We start from the raw sequence: 27,990 nt of genomic DNA on the forward strand, positions 1-27,990 counted from the left end.
TGTTTTCTTTTTCATTCTAATATATTAAGTATTTTACACATAGTAGATACTCGGTAAATATCTACTATATTTCTAATATAAATTGGAAAAACAAATAAGAAGGATCAGAAGAAGTTAGACCTTTCATAGGGGAAAAATGTTCAGTGAAAAGGAAAAGGAAATGGGCTATGGTTTATTACATTAAATGGGTTGTTTACTATAAAGACAGGAATTACTACTAAAATACATAACTTGTAACATTTGATTATCGCTATGCCAGAGTTCAGTGCCAGCAAATGAAGCTGACACAAGTTTTCTAAGAACACAAAAACCACAACATGAACAATGTGGTAACATTTTAGAAGGTAGGAAATTATTTCAGTACTAAAATCTATTATCATAATCACATTTCAATTTTTTAGCTTCAAAAAATGGAACATTTACATTAATGTTAAAATAAGAGATGTAACAGTCTTATTTCTGGATGCTAATCCAAAAGATTTGGAATCAATGATGCTCACCCACCCATGTCCATCACAATAGCCCGTTTATGGAATTAATCTAAGTGGACACCAATGGATGAGTAGATAGACACACTATGAAAAAATATGCTCGATGAATACTATATGGCCCTAAACAGGAAAAAAATGTTGTCATTTGTAACATGAATAGAACTCCAGAGCATAAATTGTACTAAGCCACACAGGCCAAATACAGATCAAATGCTATGTGCTCTTAATATCTGTAGGTGAAACAAGCTCCTGGAAGCAGATATAACGAAGGCTACAAAGTCTGGGGAAGAGGGTGGCACAGGATAGGGAGATGATGACCAAAGCTGGACAGAAGGAACATTTTGAGATGTTATGAAACTTGATAAATTTTGCTAAGCACTGAAACATGATACATTTCCAAGTCGCAGAGTAGATCCTAACTGTTCTCAGGCTATCAACTGTTGGAGGTGATAGCATGGTTTGCTTGACATGGTCATTATATTATATTCACAAATCATGCCAGTTTATGGATGTACAAACACATGTAATTTGTGCAAATATCAATCTTGTGTATGGGAGACCAGTGCCTATGCACATGCGCGCATGCCACTGGGTTGTCCTGAATCTCTCACTCTTTGCCTTCCTCCTTTGAGACCGTGTCTCACATTCAACCGTCAATCAATGAGCCAGGTGATGCTCCTGCCTCCACACCCTCACAGCACTGGGTTACAGACGACACATGCACCGCACACACTCCTGCCCACTAAGCACCTCTCCAGCCCCTATGTATTTTTATGAAAAAAAGGTATTTTAAGTTGCTCAAAGATATTGTAGCTCTCTCTGTTATTTAAGCATTACCAATGATTATGGGGTCAATGTAAAATATACTTTAATTCCTTAGTGCTTAATATTCAATTTTCCATCAGATCAACATACTAGATTTTCCCGCTTCTCTGGTTTTACGTAAATGAATGACTGTTAGATCTTGAGCCTTTGGCATTTCAAGTTAAAGAAACCGCAAATATTTATGAATGACATGCATTGGTCTCCAAAAACATCTCAATGTAGTACTGAAACTGAGTTCTAGTCTGAAGCTATTCCCAACACTACATACTGTGATAGCCTTACTTTCCTAAAGTTTTTCTCACAATAATTCCTAAGTAAGGAACTACTGAAACCTTCTAAGCATGCATTCAGTTTTACTGAGTTAGTGGAATCTAAACATAGGGTATGAAGATCACACCTCTAGAAAACACAGGGTCAATACTAGTAAGGTCACCTCACATCATTAAAAGAGCAATAATTAAGGGCATGTCTGAGCTGACAGGCCTTCCATTTTTCTTCGACATTTCAGGAGTGGCTGTCTAGTGGCAATAAAATTCCATGTCCAGGCAAATAGTATGCAGGGAAACAAACCAAGAGCACCCAGTGTCTTTTTCCCTCAAATGTCCTGAACAAGAGATCACCAGGGGCAGAAAGGCCAACATGCAGAACACCCTGCACCCTCCCCACCCCACCCCCCCCGAAATCCCTGCACTGAGGACTCAACCCAGGGCCTCCCACATGCTAGGCAAGTTATCTACATGTAAGCTGCATCTCCAGCAGAACCCTATTTGAAAAAATTTGGATATATAGTTAAAATTTACAAACCTCTTGGCCAGCACGCCCATTTTTAGGAATTTATCCTAGGCAAAGAGTGACATACAAAATTAGATACTTGATTTGTCTCTAGAATGTTCAAGGTCCTAAGCTTTTAAAGGTAAAACTCAACTGACAACTTCATACCCGGTACAGAATGTCTAGAATACCAATACTCACACAGATGACTGGGGTTATACAAATGTGGAATCTTCAATAATCTTTCAAAGGTGTAGCCACTATACTCATGAGCTTCCTGCCTCAGTCTCCTGAGTACCGAGATAATTCACAGGTGGGTGTCACCGTGCTCTGTGTATAAAATTATTCAAATATGCTTTTTCCAATGCACTACTATTCTAAGTTTTCTTCCTCCATCTATAATACTCAGTGATAATACAATACTTTGTGGTATAGGAAGATAAATATGAAGTCCTAAGCAAATATACAAAAGTTGAGTTTCATTTTAATAGAAAATATGATCATCTCATAAATTACTTTTTAAAATTCCTTTTCTCATCATGAAACCAGATGCCCACCACTTGAAGAAAAAGGAGGATACCTGTGCAAGTATACAAAGTGCCCACAGACCTCCAGAGCAGAGGATAAAAAGGCCCAGTTGCCCAGAAAGGGCAGTGAAGTAAGTGTGTGTGTGTGTGTGTGTGTGTGTGTGTGTGTGTGTGTGTGTGTGTGTGTGTGTGTGTGAGACATGAGATGGACAAACAGACAGCAGTGAATGCCAAAGGAGCATGCACTGAATGCAAGCTGAGTGCCTGGAGTCTGAGCGTGTGAAGCCTCTGGTCAAGACTTCTTTCATCTTTTTCGGAAATAAAGACATCAACACAAAATAAAACCCAAAGGCCGGTGCACAATCAATCAAGGTTTTATTGCTGGCTAGAAAAACACTGCAGCAGTGGCACTGGAGAATCCCTCTCCACTTGCAGGACAGAAACACTGTTCCAAGAGTCACTCTGGGGAAGTCTCAGCAGTCTTCTACTCCACTTCTTTTCTGCAGACTTCTTTTCTTAGTTATTGTATTCCTGAAGAGCCTGGGCCATAAAGAGTTTGCCTAAGTTCTGGGCAGTGAACTCCTTGATATTCTGGCAGTAAGTGTTAATCTGGCCTGCATATTTGAGAAAGAGAAATCATAATTAATGTTCAACAAACTGGAAAATGACCTAGAATGTTGAAAGCAGAATCACTTGTATTTTGTTTTAAATCAGGAATTCAGTAAAGAAAGAACAACCTAATGATATTTTCCACAAGAGATAAAGAATGTCTTTTGCAATGAATCTATCTTCCACTCTTAGTGGCCTAAACTATGACAAAAAAACAGTACTTTCTCATAATCATCAGCCATAAGCCCCTATCTATTAGCTGTCCATCAACAGCTGACCATTCAGATCAGACCCACACTGTGTTAAGACATCTGAGAAATAGCACAGGCTCTCCTCAGCAGGCAGGAGGATTAACACAAAAGGGTTACAAGTTCTTAGCCACAGTAACTGCAGGTGCTAGCCACAGTAACTGCAGGTGCTAGACACAAATTCAATTTTTTAACCATTTAGAAGACACTAGCTTTTATGACTCACAATGCTGTTTGGAACTTTTTTTATTACATACTGATCCCTGATCCCTGAAGAAGACAAGAAGTCACATGTGTCCCCATGGCCAGTGATACCTGCAATGAGCAGCGAATCCATCCTGGCAGGGGCCTGGTGGGGCTTGAAGAGTTTGGAGAGGTCCTCCTCAGGAAGTGGGGGCTCCCCTCGACTCTGGCGCTGCATATTCTCCTGTTGGCGACGCTGCTGATACTAAAATCAAAGAGAAAATGATTTGATCATTTTTCTTAATCAAGAAAACAAAGACCACACACACACACACACACACACACACACACACACACACACACACACACAGCAAACCTGGCAGCTCTGAATTCCAAAGTTTCCATAAATGACAATACTTGGTAACTGACTTCTGTGAAGCTCAATAGGGCAGCAATAAAGACATCTCATTTTTCATCAACTCAAGTTTCACTGTGTGCTCTAAGAGTCTACTACTACTGCTTCAGGATAGGCTTGGCAACAGAGGGCCTAGGGTCATGATTCACCAGTGACGGGTTCACACTTTGGACAAAGGGGTAGATGATTCATCTCAACATTAACAACGAAGTATCATACTACTCTACTCACCCAAACTACTATCAACACTAAGAATACCATCATGGTAACTCCGATGACGTAGCTACCGCTGCTTTTCTTGTTACTCCATTGTTCTTAGTGCTCACCTGTGCCATACCAACTCACACAATACTTCCCAACACACAAACTTCTTGATGCCTGTCTGAAAAAGTGGCAGTGACACACTCAAAGACACTGACTAACAATAAATCAGATGCCAATTACAATGAAAGAAAGAGTGCTCTTAGGCGGCTTGTTGTCACAGCAGCAAATTGTACGGTCAAGTAATGAGACACCGCCCTGGGCTAATACATGCTCGAAGTCCTTGGATCCCTATGAAAACCAGTGCTAACAACGGTTCTAATGAAGCATAACTTGCTTTGCAAAGATCTCATCATACAAGATAAAGGATGCTGAGACAAAAGGGATTCTGAACAGTGTCACTAAGCATAAACATCAATGTTAGATTTCAATACTCTAAAACAATAAAAAGTACACATAGGACTGTTACTGAATTTGATACCCGACGTGAGTCCTTTCCCTACTGAAAAATACACAAGAAAAGGAAACCAACCCAGGTTCCCATCCTCTCCCCCACAATTCATCAGACACTACCTGCTGCATGTTCAATTTAAAAGAACACTTTACAGATTTTTATGTCTTCTCCACTCAAATGCAGCAAAACCATGTATTTTAAATTCACTATATATGTGAACTGATGCTAAGATTTTTTTTCTTAAATACAATACTCTAGCTGTGCTTAGCATAGTTTGTTTAACAACACTTAGTATATAGTACATTTTAGCAGAGTGGTCATATTTAAATACTATTTTCACAGATAAACATTCTGAAGTCAACTTATCTATGAACCAAGGACTAAGAACATTTTAGAGTAATAAAACAGTATTACAAAACACTATGAAAGCCACGTGGCCATCAGGTAACATGAATAAAGAAAAGGTTAAATGCACAAAAGACTATGTATGTGCCTGAGAATATTTGGGTAATCCTAGGGTTTTATCTATACTACACTATCTATTCCACAGCAGTTGGTCTATTATTTCCTATCAAAATTGCTTGCTCTTAATCACAATTGCTCAGTTTTTAAATGAACTGAAGATTGCTAAGTATGCCGCAATGAGCCACTACCAAACCAATTACAGTTAGTGAAGAAATGAGCTGTGACACTGTGGCTCTCTTCTGCCTCTGATTTTCTCAATAATGTATCACCTATTTGCATAACCTTGGCATTACACTCTGCGCCAAATAGGCCTGCTCTCTGTAAGCCAGGTATTTTTAAGTACAAGGTGTAAATAAATCAGACTATAGAAAGACTATTCTTTTAAGATATGAGAATCATTAGGTCAGCAGCCAACGCTTTCCCAACCATTCTGAAGGAGACTCCTGAAGCATTTGCACCTAAAGATGGATGACTGCTCAATTCTCCATACCCACCTGATGTTTTTGCTGCTGCTGTTTACTGGTATTCCTCATGTACGTGTTGTATTTGATTATGTCCTGGCTCATTTCATCTACCCGGTCCATCAGCAACTGGAGATTCTTCCCCAAATGATTGCTGAAAAGCAAAATAAATTGGCATGTCATTCTTCAGGCTATTGCTTTGCATGTGCTCTGAACAGTTCTGAGATGTTAACTGAACCTGCCTTTTGTTAAAGGAATGAGCCCATACTTATGGAGAAGCAAGGGTAGCCAACAGTGAGAGCTTGTTACTAAGCTTCCTAGTCAAGCTCAAGCATAACCCCAGGAGTGTCTGCACCAGCTCTGTTTCTTCCTGTCAAAGCACAGGGATGAGGGCCAGGAACTGTTCAGCATATCTAGTGAGACATCTATAATGGGCATTTGTAAAAAGCCAAGTTTAATTTAAATTCTCTACTCCTGAACTTTTTCCTTAAAACCTTTCCCTTATGCCCCTAGGACTTTAAATGAGCAGTCACCAGAAAAAAAAAAAATGTAAACAATTACAGCCCCTCAAACTGCAGTTCTTATGTAGCAGGTTCTAAGGTAACACCAGCATTTACTCTGCATAGCAGATGAAGATATCTTTGTCTCTCGCCATTCCTAGAATTCTACTAGGTAGTGTTTTATACTCTCTTGTCTTTCCAGAAACTTCTAATGCAGTTCAGTTACTAACATCTTCTTATAAAGGGATGATAACAAGTGACAGAATGACCACAATATACACCACTGCTGCTTGCAATCATCTGCTGCTTCAAGGAAGCCCGGACAACTGATAGACACACAGATTCCAATAGCAGCTGGCTGACAACCAGGACTCCTCCAATTCACTATCTTCAAACAGACAGACATTTGCTGAAGTTTATTACATGGCAGTCTCAGCCTTAGGAAACAGGGAGACAGAAATGAATCAGACATACACGATCCCCATCTTCACTGGACCTATAACTATGGAGAGCTGAGGAGACGCTTCAGATATATGTCAGAATATCTCTGAGGAGATGACAGGCTGAAAACAGAGGATTAGGAGTTAGCTATGCCAAAAAACGTTCCAGAGAAAAGATAAGTACAAGTGATGAAGGCCTGAAACAGGCAAGAAATAGGCATTTTAAAATCCATTTGATTTAAAAACAAAAACCACCCAAGGAGCCCAGGGGCATCAAACCTCCCTTCTAACCCAGTCACGTGGTTTGTGTGAATGAATCTTCTCAGCTAAAATTTGAAAGCACCCTGGCCAACTAAAGACTAACCTGCTTCCTTTAAAATAGTTAGCATGATGAAATTATGTCTATTTTAAAAACACTGAAAGTGAGCCAGGTGTGATGGTGGTACATGCCTTTAATCCCAGCACGTGGGAGGCAGAGGTAGGGGATCTCTGAGTCTATAGTGATCTCTGTAGCAAGCCATGTCTACAGAGCGAGTTCCATGACAGCCAGGGCTACACAGAGAAATCATGCCTCAAAAAAACCCAAAACACGAACAGAACCACAAATAGAGATGTGCCATTCCAGGGGAAAATGCCCTTAGCCTGACCAAGCACAGCAGCAGTGAGCATGCAGCACATTGAGCAGAACTGCTGCCTTTACACATATGGTATTACAGAGGAGCAGGGTACTAGTGGCTCAGTTTCCTGGTTTGAGCAGACAACTGGCTGAGGAAGAAACAGACTGGGAAGCTTGGGACCAAATCAATGTAAATCTAAGCAAATTATGGATTCCATCTGTATGTAACCAGGGAATCAGAGGGTTTGGGTTCTTTTTTAAATGGTATTATAAAAGAATGAGGTAGGGGTGTGTGTGTGTGTGTGTGTGTGTGTGTGTGTGTGTGTGTGTGTGTGTGTGTGTGTGTGTGTAAATCTACTTTTTAATCCCAGTCAAGCAGTTCTTAGACAACCTTGACTCAGTAACTCCACCCGTCTAATCTCTTTCTATCTTCTCCCCTTCCTCTCTCCTCCCCTCTTTTCTTTTTTTCCCACAGGGTGTCATGGAGCCCAAACTGGCCTCATACTTGCTGTCGTCACTGAGGCTAACCGTGAACCAACCTCCTCCATCTTCCTGCCTCTATCTCCCTAGTGCTGGCATTTTAGGCATGTGCCACCACACCTAGCTTCAAGTGCTACTTTAACACTAATACTTAATTCACACTTACAGTATTCCATTGAAATTTTTGAACCACTTTTTAACTTGAAAAGTATTTCTTCTCTGAGAATTCGGGTATTTGTTGTTGTTTTCTAATTTCTTAGTAGTTTGATTTTAATCCACCCAGACTCAAGTGTTTGGGCATATGGTGCAAGATGAGGAATGAGAGTGATTTTTTTTTTCCCCTAGTAGCTAACCAAATGTCCAGAACCACTGATTAGTCACATTGCTTCCCAAATAACTTACAATTAATTTAACAATACTGCATCTCACACTCATTCTTTCAACAAGTACTGAGGCCATACTTTCACTGCCAGTCACTCCCTTAGATGTAGGGCCCTGGTCTCCTCCCATATTGAGTAAAGCCACTGCCTGCTTGCCGACCTTGACCAGATGTCCTCCCTATGCTAATTCCCTGCCGGTATCCACCCTCCTGAACACTTAAGGGAAGTTCCTTGTTTGTGTATCCTGCATATTGGGCGTTAACAGTTTAGATGCAAGAATGTAAACATCAATAGCAAACTTCTGCCCTCTGGGGTTCTCCCATTGTGCTGTAAGCCTGTATTTAAGGTTTCCTCCCTCTTTCAATAAACGGCATTTGGCATTCTGCTGAGGTGAATGACCCGCTGTCTCTTGTCCCTTATTTTTTAATCCACAGCCCCTCGCTCGGACATGGTGAATGGGTGGTGGTAGCACAGGCGTTATCCCTACACTTAGACAATAAGGATTCATCTGTAAGATATTACTGCACTTAACACACGGCACCAAGAAGAAAGTAAAGAGACAAGCACGAAAGCATGGTTAAGTGCTGCAACAGATGTACAACAGATGCTTATAAAAGATGGTTTGGTAGGATAACGTGAGACCCTCCCAGATTATCTGACAACTGAATTTTGGGTTTTTGAAAAGGAGATGGTGGCAGGCAGGCAAAGAGAGTGGAAACGCATACTATAGATACTGGGCAAAAGCAGTGTGGTGGGATACCAGTGTAAAAAAGGAGATGCATGGAAGGAACGGTGAATAGCTCGCAGATCAGAATACACTCAGAACCAGGGACACGAGCATTATGGCAGTGCAGAGGCAGGCAGGAGTCACACTATAGACCTTTGCAGTCTTGGGCTCCAGTCTAAAGACAATGTGACCCAGCAAAGACTTAAAAGGAGCAATATGAGCAACCTGTCTGCATTTAGCAAGATATCTGATATCTATTTTGAAAGAGGAAAGGGTCAAAAGTAGGATGTTAAAAATAAGAACAAATTAAAACAAATGAGAAAAAAGCAGGAAGTTTTAAGATCAAAATAAGTCAAGGAAAAACAATGAAGTTTTGGCTTAAAGTAGCAAAAGTTCAGGGAATTGAGATGAACTCACCTCTCAATGTACGTCGGGGGAAAGACACATCCAGACTACCACTGACACTGGGGAGGGGGATGAGCAAGAGAGTTGTCTGTGAGTAAAAAGTAACCCTTACTAAATTAATGGAACCCGAAGGAAGAGTCCCATGAGTTAGCCAACAGTACTCAGTGCCAAGGGACACATGACAAGCAAGGTTTTAAAACTCTGGTGAGAGCTCTGTCTTGGGGTTTTTCTTGCTGTGAAGAGACACCATGACCACAGCAACTCCTATAAAGAAAACATTTAGGGGGCTGGAGAGATGGCTCAGAGGTTAAAAGCACTGACTGCTCTTCCAGAGGTCCTGAGTTCAATTCCCAGCAACCACATGGTGGCTCACAACCACCTGTAATGAGATCTGGTGCCCTCTTCTGGCCTGCAGTCACATATGCTGTATACATAATAAATAAATAAATCTTTAAAAAAAAAAAAAGAAAAGAAAACATTTAACTAGGGTGGCTCGCTTAGTTTCAGAGGTTCAGTCCATTATCATCATGACGGGGAGCATGGCAGCCATGCAGGCAGATGTGCTGGAGCTGAGACTGCTACATCTTGCAGGCAACAGGAAGTCAACTGAGATACTGGGCGGTATCCTGATTTTGGAAACCTCAAAGCCCACCCCCACTGTGACACAGTTCCTCTAACAAGGCCATAGCCACTCCAACAAAGCCACACCTCCTAATAATGCCACTCCCTTTGAGCTTATAAGGGCCAACTATATTCAAACCACCACAAGCTCCAACAACACACAATGGATGAAACATTGTAGTGTGGGGATGTCGGGAAATGAGGAGATAAAGACAGTGACAGAAAACCCTATCAAGAACTTTAAACACAAAACAAGGAAGGGGTGGAAAGTTGGAGAATAACAGCATCAAGTCAAGGTTATTCTTTCTACAACTGGAAAAGCCTGGCAATGACTGTAAACTAGGAATGATATGAAATGAAAATCTAGGCTGGAGATGAATACTTAGAGTCCCTCAACTCAATGAGGTCATAAAAGTTGGGGCAGGATAGAGTTGCCTGTGGGCCAAGCATTTTAACAGTGAAAGAACAGAACTATGTCAAGTCTAAGAAATACCATTCACGTGGCTGGTTTTAAGCACAGAGGACAGGGGAAGAACACCCCCACTCCCACAGCGGGGAGATGACACAGAGAGCAGGAGAGGTACTGCCACATGCAGAGAAGGAGGCCGGCTACACTTATTTTAGCAATTTAATTTAGCAACGAAAGTTGAGATAGGCCTTTCTGGGGCTGGAGCGGTCCTCACTGGTTAAGAGTATGTGCTCTTCGCCGGGCGGTGGTGGCGCACGCCTTTAATCCCAGCACTCGGGAGGCAGAGGCAGGCGGATCTCTGTGAGTTCGAGGCCAGCCTGGACTACCAAGTGAGTTCCAGGAAAGGCGCAAAGCTACACAGAGAAACCCTGTCTCGAAAAACCAAAAAAAAAAAAAAAAAAAGAGTATGTGCTCTTCTTGAACAGGACTCAAGCTCAGTTCCCAGCACCAATGTAGGATGGCGCAAAATCACCTGTGTCTCAAGTTCCAGGGGCATCTGACAACTCTGGCCCCCATGAGTACTTGAGTGTACACACACACACACACACACACACACACACCCTCTCTTCTCTCCCCTCTCTTTCTCTTTCTCTCTCTCTCTCACATGACAATGAAGAGGTGGAGGAAGAGGAAGAGGAAAAAGAAGAGGAAGAGGAAGAGGAGGAAGAACTACCCTCACAAATTCCTAAACCTTCCTTTGCACTAATGTCTTTCGACTGTTAAACCATGCTAAGAAGTGTAGTATATGTAATTACAGTCAAAAAAGACTGCTATAACTGTAGCTATGCAGACTTCAAAGACACTGTGACATGTATACTATAACAGTGGTCTTCAGACACACAACCAGTCAGAAACACGCAAAAAGACACACAGTGTATAGGCGGTAGCAATTAACAACTCACACCGATTCCAGATACCATTCACAGAAAATCAGTCCCATCACCAGGAGCGATTTTCTGAGGCAATCTTTTCAGTTTTGGTTTAGCCAGTGTACAGAAACAGGGAGTTCCTATGAGGAGCTTCTATAATACAGCTCTGTCTTTTATTGCCAAGGAAACAAAGAACTGAAAATAGACAGCTTAAACAGATGTGAAGCAAGACAGTGTGAAGTCAGCTCTCACTAGAGCATCAGTTCATGCTTATTATCCTTAATATAGGACGCTCACCCCCAGTTTACTGTCTAAAAGCTCAAGGCCTGTGCTCTACAAATATCAGAACTAACAAAGACTGATTTAGAATGTCCATCTAGTAAAATGTAAAGGACTAAGACTCCAAACAAAAGGAACTGTACATTTCAGGCATGTGTGAAAACACTAACTGTAAATAAAAGAATTGATACCCACATATGCGTCATGGAAGAGAAAATAAACCTAGTATCTGAAGAAGGAACTGTGTAACAAAAGCTTCTAATTAGATTTCTTAAAAAAAAAAAAAAAAAAAAAAAGAGGCACATATCCAAGTATCACCATGTTATACTACTAATGCCAGAAAATGAGGATGTACAAAATGTACATTCTGGTATTTTAAAGCAGAGTTATCACTTGGCTCTACATATCAGTTCACAGGACAGGCATTATTTCCCACCCCACCACCCACCCATCCCCCCCCACTCCACCCCAGAACACTAATTTACCCTTTAAATAATTTTCCAGGGAAAGCAGAGCCCTCTCTTTCAAAGTCACAACAATATAGAGGATAAAACCATAATAAAATAGTACTTGGAGATTTCTGGTGATGGAGCAAACTAGGATAATATTCTCGGCCACTACAACTGCTGCTGGAACAAACAGAAATTACAGACGGGCTCACTGATGACCTGTCAGCTGCACAAAGGCTGTGCTCTTTTGTAAGAGAGCCGTGCATGGCCGCGCCTCAAAGATGGCGCTGGCGTCCGGCTTCCGCCTTCCCGATGGCAGGTGTTCTCTGGGATAAACAACGCCTTATTTGGCTTGGGCGTGGAATCTGGCTTGCTTGCGTATGTCTGACCCTACCGGCATTGTCCACGTGGCACTACGGGGATGGTTGCCCAGTGGCTATAAAGGGCGTGGGCTGGCTTTCGCCAGAGTGAGAAGATTGCTTTCCCCGGGGTCAGAAGATTGTCTCAAGGTTCCTGAATAAACTGCTTGGAGAAGAGCCTGGTGTTGCGTCTTCCTTGCTGGTCGAGGCAGACGCGACAAGTGGTGGCCCATAAGGGGAACCTTTAAGGCTCAAAACTCTTCGCAGTCAGGGAAGTGCACTGGTAAGTCCCCCAGGGGATCCGCGACAAAAGCGGGAAAACGTAGAGCCGCAACAAAAGCTGACGGGAAAATTAAAGAAAGTGAAAGCAGGTGAAGGCAAAAGTGCTGCTAGTATCATGGGCGCAACTTCTTCGCACCCAATTTTTCTGGCTCTTAACGAGCTGCTCCTTTCAAAGAAATTAGAGATTAAGAAATTAGTGAGAGGGTGTCTCAAAGACCAGCGCTGCAGCGATGCGGTAGAGAATGGGCAGGCAGCCTTGGAAATGTTGCAGGAGGAAAGATCAGAAAAGGCCATGTCTGCTAAAGCAGCGTCTACCAGAAGTAAAACAAAAAAGGGGAAAGAAAAAACAAGGTTATATCCTGACCTTTCTCTTCCCCTGATGCTGATGATGTAGAGTCATTATATGAAACCTTGCAGAGCGTGAGAATAAGAAAGAAAAGGGGTAGAAATAAAGGAGAAAGAAAAAGAATTAAAGGATGTGAGTCTGAGTGTGGAGCCGCTCCCTCAGCTCCTCCACCGTATCTGGAATCTGCCTCCATGTCTAGAGTTGTCTCTATGGGGAATTCTTTTAACCCGGAGGTTTGGAGACAGGTTAGAACTGAAATGCAGCTAGCTCGCCCAGTGTTTCTCAATGCCCAGACACAACAGAGATACCATGAACCTTTGGATTTTAAGGTCATCAAGTCTCTAGTGGAATCTGTCCGGGATGAAAATAAGATATGTGAGTTTGTAGAAATTCTATCTTGTTAAATCTGTGTTAAGAAATCTTTAGGTGTTTGCTAAGTTAAATATATGCTAATGGTAGTCCTATATAAGTTTGTAAGATAGATCCATAGAGTTCCTTTAAGAATATAAGCCGGGCGGTGGTGGCGCACGCCTTTAATCCCAGCACTTGGGAGGCAGAGCCAGGCGGATCTCTGTGAGTTCGAGGCCAGCCTGGGCTACCAAGCGAGTCCCAGGAAAGGCGCAAAGCTACACAGAGAAACCCTGTCTCGAAAAACCCAAAAAATATATATATATATATATATATATATATATATATATAAGCTTGCAAGAAATATCTAAGGTAGTCTTAAGACATGTAGTAATAAGCTTGCAAGAAGTAAAGATGTTAGTTGTAAATGTAAGTTTAAATAAGAAGTATATAAGAAGTAATAAGAAAGATATTTGCTAAAGTAGTTCTATAGTTTCATTAAAGAGTATAAATAAGTAGATGTTAATATGTTATATGTGAGTTTGTAAAAATGTGTAAATGTTGAGTGTGAGTTTAGGCTTAAGCACATGTTACATGTGAGTCTGTGAAAAGGTGTAAATGTTGATTGTGAATCTAAGCTTAATGTATGTGGTGAAAGAACGTGAGACACAGAAGGTTAGTGTCCCAGTAGACTGCAAAGTAGACAGTCTGAGTGGTTTCAAAAGTTCCAGAAGCCACTAAGAAGCTAAGAATGGTGGACGCCAGAACCAGCGCAACAAGGCATCCGCAGCTGAGATCTGTGGAAAATCAATGCAACACAGAAAAACCTGAGCTAACAGTGAAAATGGTGCGGTTTAAAATTACTGACTCCGCAGATGGGAGTACAATTAGTGGAGTCTGATTTTAAAGGCCCTTTGAAGCTGGGCACGGTGGGTTTATTGATAGGAAGATCCTCCACCACCATAAGAGGTCTTACTGGGATCGTGAATGCACGCACGTTGCAGGCTAAATTTTCCCTTTCCCGTGCGGATGTGTGCCAAGTAGTTAAGGCCAAGGCATTGTGAAGCGTGCGCATCGGTCCCTCAAAGAAATTCTTCAAAAACAAAAAGGGGGAATAGGCCATGACCGAACCCCAAGAGAAAGACTCTCTGGCATTATTCACCTTACAGCCCTATGAAGGGCATGGTGAAGTGGAAAGATATCCTCACGAGTAGCTGGCATGGCCCCAATCCCATGCTAACATGGGCACGAGGTTCTGTTTGTGTTTTCCCACAGGATCGGCTAGACCCTATCTGGGTACCTGAACGATTGGTGCGACGGGCCCCTCAGACGGAGAGATGTGATGACACCCCAGAAGCTGATGTGCCCGATCCTGATAGCCCTGATTCTGACAAGCGTGCCAGCGGGAGCAGCTGAGGATCGACTACTCTGGGCTTTTATAAAAGCGTGGCCATACCCTTTACCCATAACATCACATTCTAGTGTATTGCTTTATTTTTGAGTTGACTTGCTGCAGGAGCAGAACCCAGATCCTGCACAATGAGATCATTGCGGTCAACTCCACCCGTGTGCACCTGGCCTATGTCTTGGCTGTGAAATTCTATCACCTTTTTAAAGGAGTGGGCGGGATTAGGTGCCCTGGCAGGCCTACTGGTACTTGTCTCCCTGATGTGCCTGTGGTGCATTGTTTGTTTAAGGGTTTCTCAGCAGCGCAATGCAGCCATGATTATCCAAGCCTTTACAGCCATAGAGGCTGGACAGTCTCCCCAGGCCTGGCTGGCCGCATTAAAAGCTTGATCGCGCAGGATGCAAGGCTAGTGCACTGCACTTGGGTCTAGCTGTATTGCAAAACCCAAGAAGATCAAGTCTAATTGCATGTGGGTTGATACCCCAATTCCCATCTCTGCTAAAAAGGGTATCGGACGGGTCAAGTGTTCTCTGGGTGGATGACACCTGGACTAACACCAGTACAATGTCCAAGTTGTATTTTGGCAGAGATTAGACCTCTGCTCTTGCCTGCTGCTTAAAACAATAAAAGGGGAACTGTAGAGAGCCGGGCACGGCCGCGCCTCAAAGATGGCGCCGGTGTCCGGCTTCTGCCTTCCCGATGGCAGGTGTTCTCTGGGATAAACAACTCCTTATTTGGCTTGGGCGTGGAATCTGGCTTGCTTGCGTATGTCTGACCCTATTGGCACTGTCTACGTGGCACTACGGGGTTGGTTGCCCAGTGGCTATAAAGGGCGTGGGCTGGCTTTCCCCAGAGTGAGAAGATGGCTTTCCCTGGGGTCAGAAGATTGTCTCAAGGTTCCTGAATAAACTGCTTGGAGAAGAGCTTGGTGTTGCGTCTTCCTTGCTGGTCGAGGCGGACACGACACTCTTTTGTATGCTCAACGTAGAAAGCCAGGGGAGAGAGGAAGAGGTGAGTTGTACAGCTGTATACTAATACATCAAACTGTAACCTCACATGCTTTTAAAGAGGGTCCTTAGCGTGACTCTTTAAACACAGGTGTACCAAGTACCTCTGTAAAAACAATAGAAAAATCTGGTCTTCCCAGACAAACCTAAGGACTGTTCTAAAAGTAGCTTTGCAACTGAACAGTACACTCTTTGGTTCCTTGAAAGCTGGCTGTATCAGTTAACATTCTGGTTACCATCAGTTTCCATCTTGTTGCCCTTCAAGGCCTTTACAGTGGCCTTTGTGATGGATTGATGTGATGGAGGATGTTACCTGAATTACAGTGCTATGCATGCAGAACACAGAGAACTGGTGTCCAGTCCTTTGTTCCTCTCATAATTACAAAGCTTTTCATTTCTCTTACAAGTTCCTATTGAATGACAACCACAAATCTGATAAATAATTGAAGTTCTACTCCAGACTGATTGGTTAAGAAAATATACCTGAGTCAGGTATGGTGGCATACACCTATAAACCCAGCGCCTAGAAGTCTGAGGCAGAAGAATTCTTAGTACCTAAGCTACAGTCAGACACTTAAGTCGACTATCTACTCTGTGTCTTCATTTTACATTCTAAGTCTACTGAGGCCTCCTTCTACCACAGAGGAAAATCACTAGAGTCTGAAGGGCATTTCAAGAGAAGCTGTTTGTGAATTTACTAACACTTCTACTAAGAGGAGGACTGGGGACTCAAGCAGTCGCTCAACAACAGTCACTTGTCCAGCATGTGTGAGGTCCTGCACTCAATCCCCATGACTGAAAAAATTAAAAACAAAACAAAACAAGCAAGACTTTGGGGCACTAGGGAGATAAACAGTAATTTCAGAAAGACAACAATTTGTTCCGGGACATCTCAATCAGTATTACAGCAAAATAAAAATGTTTTCCTGCCAATTCGACGGCTAAAACAGTTCCACTAGAGGACATTGCAAATAGCAAAAGCCAGGGTCAGGCTCAGAAATGCTAATTTCAGTCACATACTCTATTAGCTGAACATTTATTACTTAGGAAGTCTCCATCTGAACAAGGGCAACCGCAGTAAGATGAAGCACCTTCCTCTGCTCCTGAGCATCATTAAAGACTCGGAGAGCAGTCTAAGTCTCTTGGGATCTGGTACAATAAACAGTATCAAACTAAATGTCAGCAACCCCTCCCTATCAGAGTCCAAATGATAGTGTAAAAAGAAGGCAGCCCAGGGCTCCTATATCAGGGATCACCTATGGTTTTCACAGGGGTCTGAATGGGGCCACACAAAACTACACGCTGTCACATGTGTTTTAGTAACCTCCAAGTGTTTTCTACCAATTTTCCCTTGTTTCACAAGGAAAGTCTACGCAAAAGAATTGTTTGCAAAACTATTTTTGTAAAAAGCTGGGTGGGGGACTTTCCTTAGGAAGGGTCACTTACCTGCTAGCAAGACTGAGCAATTCATGTTTATCTGCCACGGCTGACTTCTTCTCAAGCTCCCACATTAGGACATTGATCAGATGTGAATTTTTAATTACAATCGGCACTTCCTCAAACATGTGCTCAAAGGTGATGGTTGCCTTTTTCAACCTGTGAAGCATGTTAAAAATACTTGAGGCTGGTGGTCAGAACTGAATGCTAAATTGAGTATTTCTTACATTTCACCTAATTACAAGCACTCTCCACAGTCTTTAATTCATTAGCTGTTTTAAAAGCTTTGGGGTGGGAAGTGATAGCCAAACCTAGGTCCAGTGATTTGAGTAACTTTGAAAATGATTTGAATCTGAGCTATAAGCCCTAAATTAGGCCCTCGGCAAAGAAACTACTCATCGGCTGTAATCAGAAATTCTTACATTTCAGTGACACTGATATAATCTACATGAAGGCACTAGAAGAGGGCCATGCTCTCTAACCTCAGAAAGGCTAGTGTCAAAAGAAGAGTCACAGGAGACTCCACACCAAGGTCAGAGCACAGCCGGAACACTGCTTCTCCTAGGTTAGCTGCAACTCCACACTCACAACTGGTCAGGAGTCAGCTTTTCTTGGAAAAAGCTACACATGTGATTCTTTTTTTAGGAGCCAATTGGAAAACTAGAGATGAACTGTTCAGCATGAGATTTCATAAGACGTAAAAAAAACTTCACAATAACAGAAGAATTCTCAATAATTTTTTAATGTATATATTCCCATGCCACAAAGTCAAATCACAGAACAGGTAATGTAATGTTTACCTGTTAGCCCTTAAATTTCCAATAAGCCCCTTTTTTCTCTGAATCCTTGAAATGTTTAGATCTATTCCGCGTCCTTGTGAAAGAGGCCATGTGGTGCAGAAGCAGGCTACAGCTTAAACTCTGATGGTGGCTAACCACTCTTCTCACCCCCTTTATTCTACCTCGTATAAAATGCTTCAAATACGGTGGCTAATTAATTCCCACTAGCTGAATTCACCAAGTGAAACCGCAGCTGAGGCTTTCCACACAGACCAGTTCACACATGGAGAGGGAGAATCAAGTGGCATTTGCACAGTGCAGGGAATTGTTCATCCATGCGGCAATGGCGGGCGTTACCATAGCCCGACCAAGGACTCAATACATGTGGCAAACCGAACTCCCTGAAGAAACACACAGTCCTTTACCGCACTCCTCATAGGCCTGGAACACTTACGCTTCAGGAGAAAAGTCCTTCTCTTTACAAACTTCCATCAGTTTAGGAGTCAGTCTGTATGCCTTCAGTGAGAGAGACCCTTGGGCAGTTTTTATGGGATCTCAAAAAAGAAAAAGAGAAAGATATTACTGAGAAGTTTATCACTACTAGTGCTCATATAGTACTAGTTCTGGGCACACTGTTACTAATCACACAAGCTTTGAAATATGAAGACCAAAATAAACAATCAGGACATAATTTGAAGCTGATTAAAACCAGAATGGCTTCCTCCTTAAAACAAAAACTAAGAGTCAAAATCTAGGTAGGATATCTTCAAATCCATTCCTCAACTAGAACCAGTAAACTTGTTGAAAATTAAATATATGATATGTTCTATAGATCTTGCGTAAATAGGAGAAAAGTACTCATGAATATTAAACATAGAAAATCTCTGTGTACACTTCTATAGCCCTTCAGTCAATAAAGTGAAAACAAATAGCCTTGGGAACAAAGCACATCACCCCAGTGAGTGCTGTTCACAGTTCTTTGTTAAAGCAGACTGTAAAAACAAAACCACGACGTCAAAGCACTATCCCAAAGTGTCGTTTCAGTTTTAGAGAAACGAATTCTGTCAAAACTGACTGCTTAAACATTCCACAAGGAAGGGAGCTTAGCACTTGCTGCATGATAACGGCTCTGGTGTGCCAACGCTTGCCTAAAACCTGTGTTAACATTCATGTTGTCTGAAATTCAACACAGTGAAACTTTTAGCAATAGGTGATAAAATGAAAACCAAAATAGATTGAAGCAAGTGGAAAATTCATCAAGGTCTGATGATGCAATGTTTCCAGCCAATATAAGTGCACTTTAACAACTTGTTCTCTCTGTAATCCAATTGCTAACACACTGAAACAATTTCAGGGCAGCTCCTAAGATTGATCGTATTCATTAGTATTTTTTCTGACAGATACTCAGGACGTTACATTTACTTCTCAGCTGGAAACTATATGCAAGTCTGCCAGATATGGCAAACTGTGAGTGTTTGGGAAGGGGGAGGCTATAAAGCTGTTAAATTGCCTACGGTTTTGATACAGCACAGAACATCTGGTCTGGAGAGCTTGAGGAAACACCATTAAATAGGCCAAAAAGAAAAAAATCTTTGTGCTAAGAAACAGTCCAGGTTTTGTACGCTGCTGTCAGAGGTAAAAAAAAAAAAAAAAGAAAAAAGAAAAAAGAGAAAAGGAAAACTTGGCACGCTGTATTATGATTGGTCAGTCACGTACAGAACCAGACAGGCCAGCAATCGGGGTTTGTTAGACATCTGGTCTCATTCCACCAGCCCCTGCAAGGAGGGAGGGAGAAGAGGAAAAAAATGAAGCAGCTACTCCAGCATTCCAAAACGTACACATCAGGGCTCTGATAGCAAGAAAAATAAACAGAAAGAAGGAAACCCTGTCTAGACGTAGCTGCTGCGGAGGCTGCTGCAGAACGGGGCTGATATTTACTTGAGAAGGCCTGCCAAGGCTGCTCCAAAAGGCAGAAAGACAGAAAGCAAAAATAGTAGTAATAATATTAAGGGAGGAAAAGAATAATAAAGAACCTCCTACTAACCGTAAATGAGAACGACCGATTCTTCAATGGCGTGCTGGTAACTGAATTGAGAATCCAGAAGTGCCCGGGTAACAAACGAGCCGTAATAAGTGGACTGATACCAACCCACATGGAGGTGATCGATGTTCACATGGCGAAGGCTGCGCATCATCTCCATCTGATACTGGACTACATGATGCAGCAGAGAGGAATTAGAAAAAGGAAAAAACAAACAAACAAACAAAACAAGCATTTAATGATGCCACTAACATTAAAAACAAGCCTTTTTTCATTTACATATAAAAAGAACAAAGTCCTTTTTTTATTTAACAAATCACATTTTATACAAAAGGCATTAGAAACACAAAGTTAATGTCTTGTTCTAAACAAGGAATAATTCATTGCAGTCCATACTTCTCTTTTCTACAACTCTAAAAATAATAGATGCATAAGAAAAGGTGTACAATTATTAGACTGTAATAGTTCCATCTAGATTAATGGTGAGACCAGTTATTGTCTTTTTACATGCAGCTTTTGGAACTAAGAACTAAATCCATTAAGAAAACTAAGGGGAAACAATTACCACACCACTTGCATATGAACCGGACACAGGCTATAGCTGCTTCAACATAAGAATTCATTTTTGCCTTCATCTAGTGCCCCCTACTGTATATACTTATCTTGAAAAAGACATTCTCTTTTCTTCTCTTTGCATTCATTTATGTTAATGGAATTTTTTTATTAGACTGGCTGTATTTTAATAACCATGTATACAACAAAAAGGTCTGATGACTTTTCCTTTTGCTGAATTAATGACTATAGTGTGCGCGCACACACACACACACACACACACACACACACACACACACAATTCTTTTAAAGTAGTATTACTAAAAAAATAAAGTAATAAATGACATTAAAAAGCAATATAGAGCTGAAGAAATGGCTCAAAGGTTAAGAGAACTGAGTTTAGTTCTCTTTACTACCTCAGCATCCACATCTGAGCAACTGCTTTTAACTCCACCTCTTGGCTCTACAGGTGCATACACACATACATACAAACATGCACACACATATAAATAAAAACAAACACTACAGCCTAACAATGCGCAACAAATATAAAACAAAGGGGAAAGTTTTATAGTTAATGCACTATCCAAGCTATTTCTATAATGAAGAATGAATGCATGGCTGCAGAGAGGAGCCATAACTGCTTAACCTTGAACCTGACTTTACTTTCAAAACTTCATCAAGTTTTACCAAAAACTGTATTACCACTATTCCTCTGGTCATAGCACTATGGTTTCAAAAGCAAACAAGACCCAGATCACAATGCTTTTCAACATCTGTTATTATATAATTATAGAAATTATAGATTTTATGTCAAGTAGTGAAGATCATTGAAAACTCTTCACCTACTTAAAAACTGTCTACAAAAAAGACCCAAACAGAGTGCTCCTATCACTATTTAGAAGGACCAAATTTCATTTCCCCAGTAAACTTGCAAGAGGTGGATACTGTACTGCTGTAAGGATGCACACGAATACAAACAACTCTCTACAAAGTGAGTTCATTCAATTCATTATCCTCTGGCTTATTACTTCTTTTGTTCTTTATTTTTTTAAAGGGTATGGTGGCAAGCTGAAAAAAATGGCTCAGCAGTTTAGAGAACTTGTTACTCCTGCAGAGGACCTGTATACAGTTCCCAGCACCCACATGGTGGTTTACAATCACCATAACTCCAGTTCCATGGATCTGATGCCCTCTTCTGCCTGTGGGCACCAGGCATGCAGGTGGTACATATACATACATACACTCAAAACATCCATCTATACTATATACATATATATATATATATATATGTATGTATGTAAAGGGTGTGGCAAAGAGGGTGATACTAATATGCTATACACTTTTATAAATTCTGTATCTTTTTGCAATTTTATAAATAACATGTGAAAACAAAGCCCTATAACCCATGCTACATTCTAAACTACAGTTAAAAACCCCACAACCAGGCTAGAGCGCCTTCCTAGAACACGGAAGGTCCTCAGTTTAATATCTACTTAATTAATCTAAAAAGTAAATTAGCAAAGCCACAACTCAATCAATAATCTTCTACCAAGTACTTTTGTCTTAGTACCATCTCTTTCTGTGATGTAAGAGACACCCCACTATCCCACTCCTTTTAGCAAACTTAACAGATTCTCCCTCAACAACCCAAATCATTCCTTTGGCCTCTGGGTATGATACTCTTAAGTTAATGTAAACTTATTTGACGAATGTTAATCAAATTTAACTTACAAATAAACAACTTAATACTATCAGTAAAAGGGGAGCTAAAATGAAATTTGCTAGATTGTTTTAAAACGAAGTGAAGAGGAGATGGAGGATTTATCAAATAATTGACAGAACAAATAACATTAAAAAATAAACAAACAAACAAAAAAACCACCAGTACTTGAAAAACCTGCCTCAGTGAGTGGATGAGCCTCAGTATAAGAGGGTTACCATCTACCACATCTGCTAGTGAGGAGCTGAACCTTAGTGCCATCTACCTTGGATCTTGCTGTCTCTGATCTTCAGTTTTTTCATTTCTAAAGACATCTGAGAATTTATCCCAGTCAAAATGCTAGAGCTCCACATTGTTCATTGGATATGTTAATTATAAACAACGACTTGTCTATTAGCTAAAGCAAGCATGCATTATGACTTAAATCAAAAAGGATTTTTTGGGGAAAAAAAAAAAAACAGCAGTCCACAAGCCTGCTAAGACTCCCCTCAAATAGCTTGGATAAAATGGATTTTACAAAAGCATTTTCATAATACCTCAGAGTTTAAAAAAGATTCCAAGATCAGTAGCAAAACTCCAATGTCCAGCTCCCCCTCCCCCAATTCCCTACACAAAAGGACCTCCAATGAGACCAAGAAAGATGAAACCCTTCTCTACACTAGAAGAGTCAGAGAGACAGCCCCAAAGGAACAATGTTCCTCTTCTCCACCACAGAGAATGACTAAGATTCTGGAAGGTTACACAAACTCCTTCACAAATCACCTAACTACCTTAAATGAGGATAAAAAGGAAGAAGGGGCTAAGAGCAAAGACAAGTGAATGAAGAAAACTGCTTTTAGAAATTCCAAAGTGGGCCAGATACGGTGGTGCATGCCTGCAGTCCCAACACAGAAAAGCAGAGACAAGAGGATCGACTGTTATGTGTTGAAGGCCATCCTGATCTCCAGGCAAGCCGGAGACCTGCACAGAAATCCCAAAACTGTGAAAACAAACAAAACATCCCAGTGTACTGGAATTTCACATTATACAACAAAATCTATGCCTGGCCCATTCTGTATAAAGTGTTAGTTCATTATCTATCTTGATTTTGCTCATGATTCAGTTTTAAGGATTCAGAATTCTTTTTTAAAAATAATTTATTTATTTTTATTTTACATATATTGGTGTTTTGCTTGCATAAATGGCTGTGTGAGGGTATCCCCTAGAACTGGAGTTACAGTTTTAAGTCACCATGTGGGTAATGGGAATTGATCCCGGGTCCCCTGGAAGAGCAGTCAGGTACAAAGGGAGCCCCCATCTCAAAAAAAAGTCACAAAGTAAACACATGCATTGCCATTTTAAAAGGTCTATGGCAGTGTAACAGAAAGACTAAAGATTAGTCTCCAAACGTGAGGTAGCTCTACCGTGAAGCCGAGGTATGCTGATATATTGTGTACCTAATAAAATTTACCTGAAGATCAGAGGGACAAAGGAACAAGCCACCTCTTACCTCGAGGACTCAGCCTGAAAGACCTCAGCAGACAGGCCTCTAGCCGAATGAGCTTCCTCAGCCAAAAAGGCTTCTAGTTCTTGTCTCTTCGTGTCTTATACACCTTTCTCCGCCCAGCCATTAAAGGTGTGTGTGTGCATTCCAAGTATTGGGATTAAAGGTGTGTGCCACCACTGCCTGGTTCTGTTTCTCTCCTAGACTGAGTCAATCTCATGTAGTCCAGGGTGGCTTCGAACTCAAGAGATCCATATGGATCTCTGCCTCCTGAGTGCTAGGATTAAAGGTGTGTGGCACTACTGTCTGGCCTCTATATTTAATCTAGTAGCTTTTTCTGTTCTGTGATCTTCAGGCAAATTTTATTAGGGCACACAATTTATCACCACACCGAGGCAGAGGCCCAATCCAAAGCATGTGCTGTCTGAGAAAGGTCACTTGGATTCAACTTAGAAAATGATGTTTTTACCATATGCAAGCTAAGGAACCAGACAGAGCCACAAAAAGCCATGGGAACCCAGTATAACTACAGACATTTAAGGACTGTCCTTGTTCTCATGTTGACAGAGACATGTGGTCCTTATCTCCCCACTTAGTTTTTCTTCCCCCACCCAAATTTTCAAAAGGCTTGTCGCTAAAACTAAGTAGAAGTAAACAGTAGACAGCACCACTAAGTTCTCAAGACCAAAGCAACACTCCCAGCAGTTACTATCAGCCAACTCAGTTAAGATGACACAGTAGCTGGAAATCAATCACGAAGGGCTGATATGACCATTACAGTAAGTTCTACACTGCTGATAACAAGATGGCCATTTGGGATTCTGATTGCTAGGTTAACACCACTGCTTTAGTGGCTGTGCTAGGCCATCAGCAGTGGGCAGATCAAGTGAGCACAGAATCCACTGAGCTATAAACCACAGATAAACAGAGGAGCCTCAGGGTATGTGGATGAGGCCAAGTTAGAGCCCACAGCTCTGGGAAACATGACTGAATTCTACCTTACATCTAGCCATTCCTATGTAGAGAGTGGCTCACAGCAGAAGGAAGAAAGCCAGGTCCAAAGGAAAGAAAAGGAGAGGGAAAGGGGCCCTTAATAAACAGCCCTAACTTGCTGTTGCTGCACTAATGCAGACCAGTGAAACAGTAAGTTGCCAACTCCTCAAGGCTGGCCCAAGGCCAGACACTTCCATCTTGGGTGAAAATTTTTCTACTTAATAGAAGCAGTAGAAGCAGTCATCCAATGGGATTCACTTCTGAATTAATGGCTTGGGGTTCCTGGGAATTTTCCAAGGAAAAATGGCAAGGGAAAATCCTTCGGAAGAGGGACTACTTTTAAATTGATGATAATGTTCAACAGAAGGGCTTAGAATTTCATTACAAGAAGTCTGGGGAAGAACCTTTAAAATATTCCTAGCTTAAGAAACAAACACTCAGACTGGAGCGTTGGCTCAGCGGCTAAGGGCACCTGCTGCCAAGCCTGATGGCACCTGAGTTCTATGCCTGGGTGAAAGGAGAGAACCAATGGCCTCCTTGAAGTGGTCCTCTGATCTTCACAGACGCACACTCATACACTCCTAGCTCTTCCACACAATAAATAAAATGTAATTAACTTTTTAAAAGCAAAGCAAGTATCTAACCAACTGAAAAGAAGCAGCAAGCAGTGAATATATGTTGCAAACTGGTAGTTATTACTAAACCAACTCAGATTACTAATATAAAGCCTACAGACAGATACAAGGGAGGTGGTGTCATACTATGAGGCAGCTTATTGTTATATGGGTTGACGCTTCACAAATCCCTTCAACCTCTACCACTGTCTTAACTCTCTAGGCGTTCTTGAGCAACAGAGAACCTGCTGGCAACACTCGTAGCTGCTTCAGGGCTGGCACCCTATGCTCACCTTCCCTTTTCTAGGCACACCTTTTCTGAAAGGGTCAATAGAACTCAAATGCCCAGGTCTACAAGTGCCCCAAGGCAGACTGCCCAGTAACTACTCTTTAAAAAAAAAAAACACCCACATTCCCAGTGCTTTCTTTTGTTTTTCAATCAGAGAATCCTGAAATAAAGCGTCGTCTTATACTGAACTGCTGTAACTGGAGTCACTCTGGCAGCCTACCACATGGCCTAGAGTAGAGGACTGCCACTCTACAATTATCAACCATCCCTTCACCTTCAACTCCTCACTCTCATTTTAAGTGACATCTCTTGTAGATCATTTTTCAGAATTGTTGATTGTGTATATGTGTGCACGTAGAAGTCAAGGAGCTGGCTCTCTTCCTCCACCATTCAGGTCCTGGGGACTGAACTCAGGTCATCGAGCTTGGTGGCAAGCACCCCTACCCACTGAGAGACTTGGGAAACAGTTCCTCACTGCTGAACAGAAACAGGTGACAATGCTGAAAAGAGCTAAATATCATAAATCAAGCTGTAGCACAACTGAAATAAAAATTAGAGCTCTGTCCAACAGATTAGGAGAAAGAAGTTGTACAGAGCTGTGATTAGTAGGCCAACTCTTGAAGGCCAAAATAACCTGAATTTTAAAAAAACAATTTAAAGGCCTACTCTCTTAATGACAATATTATATAAAATAAACACAAGTTAAAGATGTATTAAAAAAAATACACAAGGAGAGCCTGGATGGGAAAGGGTACATCTAGACATGAGAAAAGAAACCAGCCCTTACTGATCATTGGCCTGCACATTCTCTAACTCCAAATAACTGTAAGGAGCTAATTGCAATTGTGGAAATGCTGTTAGAACAGCCGTCTACCACACCTCTGAGTTCAACATGCCTTTAGACTCTGAATCTAACCCCTAGGTAGCCTCTCATTCATAGAACTTGCTGGGAATGGGGAGTAAATGACATCTGACTCCAAGTGCAACAGACAACACCAGAAGCTACAAAGAGGAGTCACCACGGCTTCTCGTGCTCCGGTAACTTCCAAGAAGTTAAGTGGTAAGACTGCGACCAAAGGCTTTTAGGTGCCAAAGTAATGTGAAATCAGACTCCCAAGACATTACAGTATTTTGAAACTTGGGTCAAGATTGAGTTGTCATCAAACACTGGCGCAGATAAGTAGGGAGACAGATACAGCACTGGAGCACACACTTCACAGCAAAGAAAGAAACTCCGTCGGAAGATGTGAGTGGCTTTAAAAGCAAGCCCACCACACAAAGGCCCTGAAACAAACTAATGATTTCAGCAAACACTGTCATTTTGTCAAAGTGCAATGCATACAAGTCCCCTATCTGTTCAGGCACTGCGGCCCAGAGTGGACTCTGAAGAAACAATTACAAGCCTCTTCCCTGCAGCACTGAGGGATGCCAAGGAGCACTCACAGGCTGTGAGTGTTTAGCAAGACAAACTTCATTCTGTGCTTTTCCTTTTCATATTGGGACTTTCTGCCAAGCCACACATACGTTCCAGGCAATGTTCAAAGCTAGTAGCAGATGTAGATTTAAGCAAACAGAATGTGCATTTGAAAAAAGGAATTAAATACAGCCTACTTTGGGTGGAGAGAATTATGGAATACACAGATTTCTCAAAAGTTCCATAGTCTCTTCACCCGTCTGTACCATGTATTCATCCCTTGTTTCAATTAACACATCTGTTATTAATGCCACTCCTGTGACAGCTTATGAATTTTGGTAATGATTCAATTTTTCACAATAAAGTGTTTAATATAAGTTCTTCTTTACCTAAAAACTGCTCTGTCCTCTTTAAAAGAAGTGACAAAATACTGTCTTTGTCCTGCGTGGCTAGATATATTTCTTAAACTGAGTATGGATTTTGTCAAAATAATTTCTTTTAGATGTCAGGCTGGGGACAAGGAAGTAGCGCTAAGGTGGGAGGGTGACTCTAGTTTATCTTTTAAAACTATTCAGGGCCTTTGACAATGTCTGAAAATTTTTTGAGGGAGATGTAGGTGTATTTAAGTAGTTGTCCATGAAACAGAAGTAAGAGAAAATCACATCTTCATCCATAACACACAATGTCTTTTTAATCAGACAAAATACAGTCAATAAACTGTATTTCTTTAAGGTTATGAAAACGTATTCACTAAGTAAATACAAAGACACTGCAAAATTAATTGCATGTCACTTAACATTTGCGTACAAAGTTAATTTACCTGCACAGGATCAGGGACACAGATTCTTCACTCCGTGAAAAACTATTACAAAATGAATCTAGCATGGTATATGATAGCAGACCAAATGGGTGTGGACAAAAATGTTTCGTAAGGCAGGCAGCATCTCTTTCACGTATATAGCCATCTACG

General features: G+C 41.4%; 1 protein-coding gene across 1 annotated transcript in view; it reads right to left on the reverse strand.

Moving 5' to 3' along the window:
* Nucleotides 1-2,972: 2,972 nt before the first annotated feature.
* Eif3h (eukaryotic translation initiation factor 3 subunit H) overlaps nt 2,973-27,990 on the reverse strand; it is a 93,832-nt gene continuing 68,814 nt past the window's right edge. The window contains exons 3-8 of the mRNA XM_052747802.1: nt 19,956-20,123; nt 18,366-18,465; nt 17,142-17,291; nt 5,744-5,864; nt 3,787-3,919; nt 2,973-3,228 (exon numbers count right to left, since the gene is read on the reverse strand). Of these exons, the coding sequence (XP_052603762.1) occupies nt 3,131-3,228; nt 3,787-3,919; nt 5,744-5,864; nt 17,142-17,291; nt 18,366-18,465; nt 19,956-20,123 (770 nt within the window). The 3' untranslated portion in view covers nt 2,973-3,130. The remainder of the gene's footprint in view (nt 3,229-3,786; nt 3,920-5,743; nt 5,865-17,141; nt 17,292-18,365; nt 18,466-19,955; nt 20,124-27,990) is intronic.

This window comes from Peromyscus californicus, unplaced genomic scaffold (assembly GCF_007827085.1).
Source record: "Peromyscus californicus insignis strain IS unplaced genomic scaffold, ASM782708v3 Scaffold_20__1_contigs__length_68692818, whole genome shotgun sequence".
Classification (NCBI taxonomy): domain Eukaryota; kingdom Metazoa; phylum Chordata; class Mammalia; order Rodentia; family Cricetidae; genus Peromyscus; species Peromyscus californicus.